The sequence below is a fragment of the Phallusia mammillata genome, chromosome 7 (assembly GCF_965637545.1).
Source record: "Phallusia mammillata chromosome 7, kaPhaMamm4.hap1.1, whole genome shotgun sequence".
Taxonomy (NCBI): Eukaryota; Metazoa; Chordata; class Ascidiacea; order Phlebobranchia; family Ascidiidae; genus Phallusia; species Phallusia mammillata.
Genome location: NC_137258.1, coordinates 5,406,698 through 5,422,090, shown reverse-complemented (window position 1 = coordinate 5,422,090; position 15,393 = coordinate 5,406,698). Strand labels below are relative to the sequence as shown.

At 37.0% G+C, this 15,393-nt stretch overlaps 1 protein-coding gene and 1 long non-coding RNA gene across 2 annotated transcripts; one reads left to right on the top strand and one right to left on the bottom strand.

Annotated features, from left to right (window-relative positions):
- Positions 1-647: 647 nt before the first annotated feature.
- Positions 648-7,398, bottom strand: LOC145239396 (carbohydrate sulfotransferase 1-like). Its single transcript, XM_080102709.1, has 5 exons — positions 7,136-7,398; positions 6,680-6,829; positions 5,313-5,444; positions 4,177-4,359; positions 648-1,653 (listed from the first exon to the last, which is right to left on the bottom strand). Exons 1-5 carry the CDS (start codon positions 7,364-7,366, stop codon positions 1,060-1,062), a joined length of 1,290 nt encoding a protein of 429 aa, XP_079958835.1. The 5' UTR covers positions 7,367-7,398; the 3' UTR covers positions 648-1,059.
- Positions 1,631-13,365, top strand: LOC145239397 (uncharacterized). The gene is made up of 4 exons (XR_013862299.1): positions 1,631-1,860; positions 2,329-2,445; positions 3,546-5,451; positions 13,307-13,365. It is a non-coding gene; the product is annotated as an uncharacterized LOC145239397 (long non-coding RNA).
- The last annotated feature ends 2,028 nt before the right edge of the window (positions 13,366-15,393 follow it).

Genomic DNA, 15,393 nt, shown 5'->3' with positions numbered 1-15,393 from the left:
CCGCACTCTACGCAAAAAGTATTTGGACGTAGATATACGTCAGCCGCACTGAAATCTCATTTTTATGAGATAAACTGAGTTCAGCTACGAAACGGAAATATTCTGCGACGCCCTTGGAAAATTAAAACGACGCACCAGGGCGTCGCGACGCACAGTTTGAGAACCACTGGCCTACAGTGTAGGCCCTACACACATAAAAAACCCTGTTGGGGATTCGTCCCCGGGAGTGTCCTGGGTATAAACCTCGCGAAAAAAAATCCGTGTAGCCTACACCAAATTAGTTTGAACTGATTATAACCACCTATCGATGGATGTGCCTGATATGCCTATGCCTCGTCGAGTCCATGAAAACCACAATCCAAACTGCATGACAGGCTACCATTTTAATTTTGGAGGCCTAATGGTAACACTAGCCTACATAAAATAAGTTACGAAAGCGAAACTTAAATATAGGTTACACTGCATGCTGTTTCATCTTTTTTTTATTTTTAGCTTTTTTAGCCTGGGACCAGCCATAGCCTATAAGCCTATTTGCTCTTTGGCATTGCAATTTCTAAAACCAATTAATTCGGTTAGTGTCATTAAATCTGCGTTTTTTTTTTGCTTTGGACTTAACATGATTGTTTAAGCACAATTTTTGGAACACGTTTTATATTACAGAACACAGCGACAGGAACAGTAGCCTACTAATAAAAACCAACGAAAATAAAAACAATAAATAGTTTTACTAATGTCGACCACATAAAAACAATGACCGAGTACAAAATACTTTTGGAACATATCGCCTATAAAAAACATTTCAAAAACATTGGACTATTTATGTTTTCAGTTTATAACAGTAACACATAGTGAAAAAAGTTAACACCAAGATCGAGTTTGAAAGTGTTTGTCCTGAGTAGAGCTTAGCGCAGGGTAGGCTAAACATAAAGACGTACTCTCTCGAACAACGCATGATAATAAATTGCATAGTAAACTTTAAAGCAGTAATATTCTATTAATTAAGTACCACGATGGTGGCCTACATATGATATGTTAGGCACGATTTTCAACAATTGATTTCTACCGCCAAAGACTTATGTTATGAAGTTGAGCTTCTGTAGTTATATGCTTGTAATTCAGCATTTTCATAACATGAGCACATCTTTTCTGGATCCCAGCGACTTCGTCTAAGCTGAGTGTGTTTTTCCATCTTCCCATAGCATCAAGCGAGTTGCGACCGGTACCAAACATGCTTGGTGGCCCCTTGGTTTTTAGTTTTGTGTTCTCCGCGATCCAATCCCGCACCTTTGGGTCGAAGTCGATGCCAACGAAATCGTAAATACGCTGTGCAGCTCCCAGAGGATCTAAACTGGCATCTTCATACCTCAGTAGGAGATATTTGTCTCTCCACTTTTCAAGGCCTTTGTATTTATGACACCTCACATCAGTGCTATTAAAGCAATTTGAAAAGTGCAAGCTTTTTTCGGAGTGCGAACAAAGATATTGGCTTTTTGAAGTAACTGAGTACGGCTTGCTGCTGTTGTACTTTTCGAAAACTTCTCTTCTCGACGCCAGCACTGCCCTCGGATCCCGAACCAAATGTATTACGCGTACGTCATGTTCTTCGCTCTCAATAATTTGTTGAAGTTGAGTGAGGTCCAACTCCACGATTATCTGGAAAAAAAATCTGCTTAATATATTTTTGAGAAAGTTGTGGTAATTGGTGGAATTTACAACTAAAAAGTTCACTTTGTTTCCCGCCCAATCTAAAAAGTTCAAAGAAAACAAGTGGGCGGCGGATGACAGGTTGTTTACCAAACTGTGGACTGGAAGAGATACTTTTTTACACATTATGGACTTGTTTGGTTGTAAACTTGCAAGGTAAACTTTTTTGGATACTTTACTGTCAACTTTTGGTTTAACGAATGCCGAGTACAGTAAATATCCCACACCACTTACTAAGTTACTATCAGGTTAAAATGTCTTTTTCGTGAAGTTTAAATTTTTAAACAACCTATTGATATGATGAAAGAGTTTTACCCTGCTTAGAATCAACTTATCGCCCTGTCACCAGATTTTTTATGCATCTGTTGAAAATGTTTGCTGATTATCATTTTTGTGTTTAAACAAAAAAATGGCTTTAGCATAGCATATTTTTGTATTTTGTTTTTTGATTTGGGTTTGGATGTTGGTCAATTTTTGTTTTAACTTTCTTTTTTCCTTTCTGTACTTCAGTTCTGTGCACAAGATTAGTTAAGTGTCACAAGATTACTGAGATTAGTGTCACATTTCTGCATTTCATGGTTGTTTGAACAACAATTTTAAAATATAATTTCTTTTTTGTTTCAGGCAGAATGTCACTGGTGAATCATTGCTAGTCAGCATAACACACTTCTGTGATGTAACACTGCTGTGGTCTAGATAAGTCATGCAGAAGTATATTTACAGCCCATGAAATATTATCAGGTATAATATTGTATTTTAATGTAAGTTTTTTCACATGTTTTTTGTTTATGTTACGAATAGCTATTTTCATTACACTGGCAATTTTGTTTGCCTAAGACATGCTTTTTTATCCATTATTTGGGTATTTTCATTGCTCATTGGAGATATGAAAAATAAAAATCAGGAAGGTGGAATGGAAGCTGTATTTTGAATCACAAGTAAATGCATATATCTGTTTGAGGCAGGACATGTTACATGTTATTACCTCTTGATTTATGCGTCAGTCTATAGACTTTATGCAAGTACAAATGGCAACAAAAATTTAATTCAACTTACTAAAACAAACCCTGTGTTTGTTTCATATTTTGATTGTCACACAATATTCAAAAGGTCCAATTGGCTTTAATTTTAAAGTTAAATGATTAGATTAGAATGTAACAGGACTTTTTAACCTGTTTACTTCACCACCCACTTTAAACATGTAGTACAAAATTATGAATCTGTTTCACCCACAAGCATAATGTGATGTATTGTTCTGAGTTTGTACTGCCCACAAAATTTTACAAAGTGCATCAGAGGTGGGTGGCGTCGCTCAGGTTGATAACTTGTAGTACAGATAAACTTCACAAACAGACAAACATTTTTTTTCAAAGCATGTCAAAATTTTAGAGATATGCAGGGTTGCCACACTGGTGTTATTCCTAAGTTTTGTCCTTATTTTGATGCACAATGTCTTTTGTTTGATGGTCTTTTTTGTCTTCCTGTTTTGTCCTTTAGTTATAACAATTCAATTTTTATTATTTTATTTTACTTCGGATGTTTACATTTATAATTTGTGACTAAATATAAAAACTCAAACTCGTTTACATACCAAGATAATATTACTCTTAGCGCAGTACTAACTTGCTTGGTAAGTTTATAAGATTAATTTACTGTGATAATTTAGCATTGGGCAGAAGCTTAAGTCAAACATTTTAGTGGCTTAAATACTAACATGTCCTTATACACTTTGTTATATATTTAATTTGGAAATTCCAGGCTTGTCGTCATATTTAATTTTAGATCTATTGCCTGAATAAAAGTTTGTAGCAAATTAATGTGTCTTTTAATTATTAACGCAGGCTCTTCCCTAAATCGAGTGTCGTTGTTTCTTGGTACATCCCAGCTGCGCCAACAAGTCAAACAATAGCTAAATTCACCCCCTTGTGTCAACGGCATAGTACGAATTCTGATTGCTGTGAAATGATACTTTAATGCAACGTTTTTTAATTATGTGCCGCTGTACACAGGTGTGCCGTGAGATATTGTCTGCTCCGGTGTACCCTAGAAAAAAAATTAGCCCTTCTCTCCCGGTGGTCGGTTTGTATTTCTTAGACAGGCTGCCAACGCCAAGACCTTTTTTGTTGGAGATTTTTTGCGACGTTCGATGGAAAGATTGTAAATTAGTGTTAAACGCAAAACTTTCATGTCTCGTCAAGGGTGCGTTAAACCATACTGTTTAACTGTTTGACAAAAGACAGGGAACACATGAATTTTCTTGCGTATTTTACTTTTTGGCAAAAGTACAACTTCACTATGTGGAACGCCAAGTATTCAATTCAGCTAGTTCCAACCACTACAACACATAAAAATATTGGCAGGCGTCTTACCTTTTTGTATATATATTTGACAAAAATGTTTAATTATTGTTTCTCACAAACTATTATGCTAAAGTCAAGATTTTGAACTGAAATTTTTGAATGCATACTGTACCTTCGCGACTGGCAAAGTACTGCCTCGACAGATTTGCGACAATTCTGCTGGCTTGAATGGTACTTTACACTTGTTCTTCGTGCAAAGGCTAGTGTTGCGACGCAAGTACTCGGTCTTCATCTTGAAGCAGAAGTTATCTTTTGCGCACTGAGCCGCATAATCCTCGATCATTTCTCCGGATTGCTACAAAATGCGCGCTTTTAAATCAACTGGAACTGAAGTTCATACATAATGATAATCCATATTTTGTGGTCCTAATTTGTTGCGGTTAAGGCGTTGTTCAACTGCACTGAGCGACTTTTTATGACTAGGTAATGCAATGGATTTTAGATGACATATTGGCCTAATCAGGGTCGTCGTAATTTCTAAGATTTGTCCTTATTTTGACGGGCAATGTCTTAGAAAAATAAATTATCCTTATTTCTAAGAAAAAAGTCCTTTTTTGTCTTTTTTTCAACAATTGCTCAGCTGTCGTGAGATGCACAAGGTATTTTCTACGAACAAGAAGTTGCTGGAACAGATTGTTTCTGGCCAAAATTATGGCATGTAATAGTGATATATCATGGCTGGTATAAATGCAGAGATTTGTTTAAAAGCGTTTGTTTTGTTTCATATGAAAATTTAATGCTGAGTTGAACTGAACTGATTTTTCGGTTGTTCCTGTTTTGTGTTCCATTTCGATGGCAACCATACAACCTATTCTAAAAATTTCAATTTATTTTTTATTTACCCATATTTGACCTTAAAAATATCGCCATACAATGAAGAATAAAAAAACAATGACTGTTTTGTTGCCGGGTAACTGACAGACGATTGTTTTGCGACGCTGATAACCGTCTGGTGTGGAAATGTGCAGTTCAACTCAGCGTTCAGTTACAGTATCTAGTTATTTATTAACCACGTGGGCATGCTGTAAAACGCGCTTTTCCATCTTAGTTCGTAAACAAGTGCAAAATACTATTTACTTGATCAGGGCCTCTTTCTCGGCTTAGGGATTTAACTTAAACTTTTTCTGCAAGCGCGATACTACATGTGTCACCTCGTCGCCTTTATTTTACATTTCAATCACAAAAATCCATTTACCTTTATTTTTATTACTGTTGTCATTCGTTTATGGCAAACTTAAAACAACTTACGTGTGCCTCTTGATATAGCGTTGCAAGATGTTCGAAGTCACACGACATGACGTCACGGATTGCTTGAGCCCGTTGTTTCGCATGACTGGTCCTCGATCCGAATGGATGAAGCGGCTCGAAAACGTAAAAGACCTTCACGGTAAAAATGTCACTAACTTTTTCCGTTAAAATAAAAACGAATCTTAAAATTCTTTAAACAAACGCTTTATTCTACTACAAATTATAGCTGGTTTGACTTGTCCGTGCAAAAACGGTCCGTATTTACGTATTAGGTGGTATAAACAATTGCAGACTAAGGTTTCGTTTCGTAATAGAATTTAATAAAATCTATTGATGCAACGGGCTAGCGCAGTGGCACACAAACTTTTTTAATTTTAGACAAATGTATTTATGAAACTAAGTGTATACATTAGCAACAACCGTAGTTAACAATTGGAAGGTAATTTATTCCTTGCGATTATTCTCACAACAACATGCTGAATAAATTCAGTTTACTTACATCAGATTACTTGGTGTGGTAATGATTTAATGGCAATTTATTACGTCACAAACAGAATTAAATTGTGCGCGAACAATCACCTTTTTAGCGGTACTTAAAAATACAGTAAAGAACTATTTCGTGTCACAAAAGACTGGTTTGTCTGTCTAATTTTTGCTTATACACTCGCAAGATCTGATGTTGCATAAGATTGTAGAAATATTTCGAATGCCTCGCAGTCCCTTTCGAAATCGCGTGGCAGACCCCAAAGGGACCGCTGATCCCAGTTTGAGAACCGCTGGTCTAGCGCAAAAGTACCCTATTTTTTAACAAGAGATCTCTGTTTATAAGACGCCAGTAAACATAAAAATAAAAATTTTGGGTGTGAAATGCCAGACACTGTTTCTATTTATCAAAAGCGGAATGTATTGTGTATTTCTGGAAATATATATTGAAAAAATAATTTAGTAACACGTTTTAGCAAAGATCAGAGGCGCTCAACACTTATTATCTCCTTTACCACTTGTCCGCTTTTAAAATTGCTAAACCGTTCCATAAACAAAGTCTACCAAACCAGACCTGTTTAGCAATATGTTGCTAGCAGGCATGGGGGCGTAAGTTTCGGATGTGCTATTTTCGTTTAACGTGCTAATACACTGGCACATTTAGACTTTACAAGTGGGTACATACGTGGGTAATCGGTTAGGAAGAACTTAGTCTATACATATTTTCCTGTTATTCTGCCTTGCACCTAAGCCTTATTTTATGCGATCTTTTTTCACGCATGTCTGTAAATCATACTGCGGTAACATGCGGTTGCTTGGCAAGCATTATCTTAATGTCAGAAAGTATTCGTGGTTATCTACTGCGGAATGTGTGGTTTAAGTACCTGGCGATTCTGGTTAAACAATTCTCCAACAAAACTTGATCCAGCTCTCATTGTTGTAAATATTATCACGCCGGATGCTCGTTTTCTTGTTTTCCCGTTTTGTTGGTTGGTTAGTTGTTGCGTGGAATGTTGATCAGAAATCGGTTGGGCCTAAAAAAACGAGAAACTTGTTAAACCTGTACTTTCCTAAACTAGCAATGACTTAGTTGTTTTGATGTGGTCCAAGGAAAAATATTCGTAGTATAGTACATTCGGTATGCTGTTTACAGTGGTGTGTGCAACCAAAAACCCACATGAGTCCAAAAGCGTACAATTGCAACATAAACTGATTTTACGCACGGGTATCGGTATTTTTGTTAGCTGTATGTTGTGGTTGGTCTTAAACTAGTAGCCTGTCTTGGAAAAATGGTGGTGGTTTCGCAAAAACACAAAAAGTAAATACAATGTATGATTTACTTTGTTCTCCCTTTCCATTTCTTCCGAGTTTCTTTCTTGTGTATTCGTATCCTTTTTAGATAATCCTTCGTGGTTATAGGCATCACTTTCGCTGACTTTTTGGAGGATTCTTACGCTTTTGCGCAAAATTTTACTTTCGTGAAATATCATCATTCCAACCAGTACTAGACAAACTAGCAACACGGTCTGAATGGCCATAAACAACGAGAACTTCCTTCTTTCGTTGCCCATTTTACTTAAAATCTTTACAGATATAAACTACATTATGAAAGGTATTCAAAAAACTGGAAATAGTACATATGTAAGCAATAAAAGTAAGACTGTTATTTGATCACTTGAAATCCGTTAAAATGTCAAGGATTAAAAAAAAAACAGCTTAAAAACGCTTTAGCCATGGTCAACTCTAAGAAACGTAGACTGTTTTTCTTCATTGCGCTTTTTTACAATATGAAGGTTAGGAGCGAATACAAAGACGGTTCCAACAGGGATCTAATGATTGTGGTAAACCACCAAATTTCATAGACATCGATTCTTTGCATTATCCATTGTTCCGAAGATACCACAGCACACAAACCGTAGGGAAAGCATACTTTCCGTTCCACAAGCACCTTCGGGCCTAACCAATAAAGTTGGTCAACGAATGTGCGCGGTAGACTTAACGACCAGCAAACAAAGCATCGTACTCGCTTATCATTCTCTCCACAACTTCGCCAGCATGTTTTTTATCGGCGAAAAACCAGCGGGAGATTGCTAACAGAGTTTAAAACAGTACACGCACGTACTAGGGAGTTTGGTTGGGTGAAAGCTATCCCTCTTAAGATTCTTCTAGTTGAGATACGGTAATGTAATAACAAAAACACCTCACAATCTTTTGTTCTTTTTTTAGAAAACGTGTTGCGTACGCACTTGATAAATATTTGCATTGTCATATTTTTGTGACAGGTGGTTACTCTGCGCATTCACTGGACGTTTAAATCGCTTGCAAAAAATACTTTACATCTTGTACACCATCTTGCATCTCACATCTTGTACATAACTAATATAATAAACACCTGACAAATGCGACAAGAACCATTACCCCTGGGTTATTTCCATTCAGGAAATTACCAAGGTATCGATTACTCATTGCCTAAACATGCTAAATAAGGTTTCGGATAGACTGTGGCCAATAGCATAAAACGCAAGTTGTCTCACAGAAGTCACATACCTCAATAAAAACCGTTTTTCTCAAATACAAAATCCTCGCTTGAACCGTTTCAAGCTTACTTGTACAGAAATAGAACATGCCCAGGCATTCTAAACAATGAATCCATAGAATGTATTTAACAACGTACTGTCTACTCTGAAACAACTGCTGAAGTATGTTTTTTCCTTGCTTGATAAAAGGTACACGACCATGCTGGTTTGTAAGAACAAAAGACCAAATTAAAATTATTTTAAATTAAATGCTCCGATTCCGAATACAACACAAAACTTGAAAAACTGCCTTTAGCTCACACTAGATGTGTAGTGTGTTTCAAATCGAAATGCTTTGTTTCATGGTTCAATACCATAGTATAACACAATGGTGTGACGCTAACTGCTTTGCATTATTGTTGTGTGTAGCCTATTGGATCTAACGCATTCATATGACGTTTTGATTTGCTGCTAGGTTTACTATTGAATGAAACAATATTGTTCTGCTTTGCTTTTTACCGACTTCGGTTTTTGTCGGGCGTATGCGGAAAGGTGCGTTATGTTTGCAATGTAGACTGGAAAACGAGGTACCAAGCGTCGGGGAGGGCTTTGTTTTACAGCCTGCTTGTCATCATTCCACACAAGTGACCCGAATTTCTGCTGGGCCGTTCAGCTTAAAGCGCGCTGTGACGACTTCTGTTTTTGATTACAGTTTCGTTTTGCTGTGCCTTATTTCCGCTTACCCTTGTCTGGGGTTAACTTGACAAAACAGTTATAAGTCTTGCAAAACGCTAGCCGACCTTCGGTTTCCTCTAAGCTGTCAAAACAAAATCTTTTGTAAAAACCGTTTCCGTTACTCCTTTCCTGTACAATAAGTAAAAACGCCTAAATCGGCAAATTTTATGGTACGTAGCTTTTTCGCTTACATATCTAACAGTAGAAGATCGTTGTTTGATTGAATAAAAAAAATGGCCACAACTAAATTAATTTCTGTACTACTTGCCGATGATGTTGCTGTGGTTGGTCTGAGTTTCCCTTCCCTATTCTTTCACCTGTTTTCCTCCACAAATTCACGTTTGCTTTCTAATTCCACCCCAACACAGAAACGTGGTGAAAAATAGTGGGCAAACTTGAGACATTGCCAGCAGTTCCTAAACAGGAAGTCGTTTTCCGCTTGTTAAGCAGCTGAAATGTCTGCGCAGACACTATGTGTGCAAGGTATGTGCGAAATCTTTTGCACAAAACAGCCAAACATCTGCTGTGCAATGATGTTTTTTGTTTAGTACAGTATAGTTGTTTGTTAAGTACAGTAAACTCCGAAATTTTGCGGCAAAAAATCCTACAAATCCCAAACAGTTTAGCTTACAAATCTCAACTACAAACTTTATGTACCATGTAGTCAACTCCGTTCTGAACAAAGTGCTGCTGCTTCAGTCTTTCGTTTGACTGCGAACAAAGGTTGAAGTTGAGGCTGTTTTTTCGCCTCTGTCTCGTCTAACCTGAGCTTGTCTACCCTCTTCCGCCTCTCGTGTCGACATTTTATTTCCTTATTTGTGTTGCTTCTTTTTAATGTACATAAAAACCTTTTGTTTTGGCTTACTAAACAATCCACAAATTGGGATGATGTCTGCGGCCGTACAAAGTCCCAATGGTTGGTGTTTATAATGTAATGGTTATAAAACATAATAAAAAATTGCGTACAAACTTCGCTAAAACAGGTCAATAAACTTCAAATAAAAGGTCGGCGACATCAAGGCATTTGAGGACAACATTTTAGCTTTCACGAACCTTTAACAAATTGCGTCCATCATGAAAAAAATAACGTAATATATTTCTAATGTGCGTTTTTGGGGGGTAGACGAAACCAAAGCATTATCTGTGCAAAGCATAACTGAGTAGGGTAATCACTGTACGAGCTATAATAGCTGTGTTAAGTGCTGCCTTATCGATATCGCAGATCATGTGGATTTAGCTTGTCACGAAGTAAATTAATTTATGTCGATCCGCTTAATTTAGCCGAGGCAACACTAAAACACTTCGACCGTGAGCTGGAAAGTAATCAAAACTGTTCAGGAACTGTGCGTAACCAATCGCTTCGCTTTGTATCATCATTCTGATGGAATAATAGAGCTTTGTTGGGCACAAGAGAATTTTGCGCACCTTATCGTGTTCTCTTGAACCTTTTGGGTTTTGCGTTACATTAGGGCTCCGGAAACCTTGGTAGAGAAACCCTGGATTGGTGGTTTCTTTGTGTAATGAAACTAAACTTTTATTCCTATCCACGAAAGAAAGCCCATGTTAATCATTTCTAATTGTTTACAAGTCAAGTGCATTTCTGTGTACATAACAGCAGCCAAGTAACAAATTTACATTGAAATCTTAAATTTCTTTTAGGTAGTGTTTTTTTACAAAGCGAGAATCTCAACAAAGCGAGCCTCATTTGGGCTTCTTCTTTTCACATGCATTGTTTTTAAATATAGCGATTTTTTTTCAAATTATTAGTTTTAAAGAGATGTTTCGTTTTGAACACAATCAACTTGTTACTAGATTTTAACAGCTAGGGAAATCAAAAGCAAAATGGATTTTCGCAGTGTCTAGGGTCGCTGCCTACTTTTTACGGTGTGTCCATTTTAACCCGACGGTTTCAAATGGAAGTAAATTTGACATGCTAAGGATTAATGATAAATTTTTATACGAAACATAGACATCATTCGTTAACAAATAGAAACCGCCATTAACAAAACGCTAAGAAAGCGAAAAGATTTAAACATTTTTTGCCCTGCTTGCTATTACGATGCTCTGACCGATGTGTTAAAACTAGCACTCTACATCAGGGGTCCGCAAATACTTTTTGACGCGACCCTAAAAAAATTGCTCTAAATTCTCGCCACCCAAGCATTTTGTTAGCATGTAAGTTTGTGAAAAATACTAAACAACTAAATATCAATATTAAGACTAGTATTATGCTATTGCCAGTTCATACTTTCACATAAAACAGTAGGTAAACGAACGTATCTTGTAATGTAACAGTTACGTAGTCATACGTATGTAACAATGTAAAAATTAATTAAAAGGTTGAAAAAGCCGAAGTTCTTTATTAGCTGTAGATGCGATGCTCATATTGATGGAAAATTTAAATTTTTTTGCGACCAAGACTGCAAGGTCTCGCGACCCAAGTTTGGGTCGCGAACCACTATTTGCGGACCCCTGCTCTACATTGCCATGCTGCTGTGAGCTCGGTGCTATTCCACACTGTTTGGTTGGTTTTGAATTACCTTGTGTGAATAGGTGGAAAGGTTAGGGCTTTGTAATCGAAGCTTATCTGTATTGACGTAGACTTCTGGTCGAAGGTTGTCGAAGGTAGTTGGGATGTTCAGCACTATTAAACGCAAACGGTTTCTGCTTTTAAACGAAATTCGTGATCTATCACACAAAATGTTTGAAAAATTTGTCATTTTACGGTGAACTAGTTGACACGCTTCGTTTAGCATTGTTTGTACTAACATTGGCTTCCGTTCAAAAAGTTTTCACTGTTAAAGCAACACTGCATAACCGTTGATTCGTACCAGAAAACGAGCTTTTCTTAAACCCGTACATCATGCCTACGACACACCTTAACATGTGCTGTTCAAGTGTTAAACCAAACGTAATTACCACCCATTTAAGAAGCAACTTACGCAACCAATTCCTTTTTTACTTATAATACCAAACTGCATGCTGCGTTTTAAGTGAAGAATCAATGTGCGCTTGCTTAACAACTTGTGCGTTACTTTTGAAAACAAGTTTATTCTCATTTACTCCTTTATGACTTACTCAAGACTTTATCTAAGCATAGTTCATACATGCTTTTTATCCCTATCATAAATCATATCTAAGCAAAAACTTGTAAAAAGTGTCCTTACCATGTCGATTTCCAGCACATTGTTGGAACTTAAGTCCAACAAACAAAAACACGCTGAATCTCAAACATTATCTTTGACCAAAACGTTTATATATCGCACAATGAGATGCAAGTGAACAGTAAGTATTCTGCTCGACAACCGAACTGTTACCACTGTTCTGCTAATTTAATTTAGAAAGTTTAGCGATTTTGTACGGTCTTTACAACATCGCAACCTGACAAACAGTCTTTGCAACACTTAATAGGGCATGAAGCCCAAGCTGTCGTTTTCTGCTAATAATCAGTCTGGTCGCGTAGAAGCGTTTCGCTCTTTACTCTCGAGCACTACCCGTGTACGGTCAACAATTCTCAGAATTTTTTAAGGGCAAGGTTTTTTTTTGTTTTCCGGTTTAGTTGACATGAAATGTTCTTGTTTTTGTTAACATGTACAAATAATCAAGTTATGATTTTAATGTTAGTACAAAACAAATTTATTGCGTTAACTATACAAAAAAACAGGCAATCGCCTTACGAGATTATTGATAGACACAAACGACGAAAAGAAAGTTACGTTATTGGCGTCATTGAATTTTTTGTTGGATTTTTCACGGGGTTCAAACCATGGGAGCTCTCGATACTAATCCCGATCAGTCTTTTTTAAGTAGCACAACAGTCAAAACTTTCTTATGGTATAAGGTCAGCGTTCCTTACCTTTGAAACCTAAGTTCAGTGTTTTTTACATGGTGCCTCGTGGTCTCCGCAAGTGTGGGCCCTCACATGTGACACCAACCTACAAACAACAGCAAATGACACGTGCGAGATGCAAATTGTTGTAATGTTAGTGTTAAGTAACGTATTACCCCTTTCCTTCGGTTCGTATCGTAATGCACAGAGTTTAGGTGGTTGTTGTTGGGCATTGGATCACGGGTTTTAGGGGTACTTGTAAAACAGTAGTAAAACACAAACTATAAAAGGTGGAGACACGCTTTCTTATACACTGACCCTATTACGAACGTAAGATCGATCGGGGTTAGTATTTATGACCGCGCTGTGCCCGGTTTTGGTACTGTCTAAATTCTAAACCTTACGCTAAAACTGCTTCCTGTTTTTGGCAGACATCTATATGATGATCAACCGAGTGTTTTCAAGTTGGAACAATCTAACATCGATCGAGTAAGTGCGCATGCAAAATATATATATTTAAAGTTTTCTACAGTTATCCACTAAAAAACCTAAAATCGTTTGGTGAGCGATTCAAAATTGACATGAGAGTTGTTCATTGTTATTTGCGAGAAAATCAAATTGTATGGAATTTTTCATTTTAGGGACAGTGAAGAAAGTAAACTATATTTCTTCCTACGACGATTAGACATTTGTCAATATCGTATTGGCAATTAGTACAAAGAATACGAGATTATCGGGTTATTTTTCAATAGATTGCCGTGTACTTGTGATTTAAAGTGAGATTTCAGCGAAATGTCGATTCGGCAATAATTCTTGTACCCAAACGGCGTTTTAACTTACTTTCACCACTATGCTCAATGTAGCGATTCCCAAACCGGCTAAAGGCGGCTTCATCAAGACCACTAAGAACCTGAATTTTTATAACTTCAAATATTCCTTTTTGGATTATACATCAGCAGTATAAGTGTGAATTTCTATAAAGTGGTTACATTAGTCCTACAGACGCGGACCATAGCTTCTTTTTTTCAACGAAAATAAAACAACTGTTCGCGCACGTATGTTGGTCCTATTCGTAAAATTCTGTTGTATAGTGGGCATGTTGTTAAGCTCTAAATCTGAATCGATTAATTAGGTGTAATCCTAATGATGGCCACAACACTCTTTTATCCTTTGCGTGCAAAGAAAAATGCTGTAAAGATTTTGTTTCCGCAATAATTTAAGTTGGTTTGGCATGTAAGTACTATAGCTAGTACTGTTAATTTTCCCACTGTTATTGGTTCTATATATCATCTATTCCGCTTCTTGCGGTAGTTATGCTGATGCTTGCAACGGGACTAGTCGATTTTTTTCGATAAACTTTCTCGCCTTTTTGTACCAAGATAGTTGGATGGCTAAACCACGTCACAAAACAATATCTAACACGTTGTATTAGTGCAATATACAATACCATAGTTCGTACGGTCTACAGCTACAAGTTCTAGATTCACAACGTTAAATGTATATAAGTTATAAACGTATCAGCAAAGATCACGCTTTTTTTACTAACCACAATGCAATTAGTACAAAAAGCTTTAAACTGTGAACAGTGATTGCTCGATTATTCCTTTTTCATTATGAGTCGTTAAATTAATCGTGAAGCCTAGGAGCGTCATATGAACGATATTACTTATACCAACTACGAAGACTATAGTACAGTATGCTACACTGTTGCCTTCTTCAGTTGATTTGCATAAAGACATGTTTATATTTAGTTTGCAACAATAATGATAATATAGCTGCGTCATATGTTAAAGGTAACGGTGTAGTTTTAAAATAGGAATTGAATTATTTGTTCATTTTGCTTGTGAGATTTTTTTTAAACATGGTACCAACTGGATAATTTGATGAAGCACTTAAATACCTTAGTCTGTCAATGCCAATACCTCATCTATAAATATTTCGACGTCTTTGGGTTTTTGGTTTTTGCTACGAAACGGATGAGAAACTTTTGGTCACTTCTGTTTTGATCGTCGGTGGTATACTTGTAGCATCTGATGAAGAAGATTATGAGTTGAAGTAGAGAAGGTACGCCGAAAAACGCTGCTCCAAAAATAAACACTTCAATTTGGTTGATTGAACACATATACGAAGCAGTTGGGTGAATATCCGCTAGCTGACATTTAAACTGGCCTGCGTGGATTACAGCTGCATACATAGTAACCCCAGCCAGCCCTGTACCAATAATGGAAAGAAATATCGAGACAGTATTTAAGCAACGGTAATACTTGAAGATTTTTTTGCTCTCTTTATCAAAGTTGGCTAAGATGGGCTTTGCTTGTTTCTTTATTTTTTCTTCATCTTCTTTTTGTTCTTTATCGCTTAGTCTTGATAGACCAGGTAGTTGTGTTGCGGACTCTTGCACGCCTGGTTTCGACGGGCTAGGCTGTTGTGCTGCGGACTCTTGTATTTACTTTCCTGGTTTAGATGGACCAGACTGTTGTGCCTCAGACTCTTGCTCGCCTGGTTTTGATGGACCAAG

What these genes read in the sequence shown, in the direction of transcription:
- LOC145239396 (XM_080102709.1), bottom strand. Translation starts at nt 7,366, where the DNA reads ATGGGCAACGAAAGAAGGAAGTTCTCGTTGTTTATGGCCATTCAGACC. An exon ending in TGTTTAACCAGAATCGCCAG is followed by an intron (nt 5,445 to 6,679) that starts GTACTTAAACCA and finishes TTTACCGTGAAG; the next exon opens with GTCTTTTACGTTTTCGAGCC. An exon ending in GTACTTTGCCAGTCGCGAAG is followed by an intron (nt 1,654 to 4,176) that starts GTACAGTATGCA and finishes TTTTTTTTCCAG; the next exon opens with ATAATCGTGGAGTTGGACCT.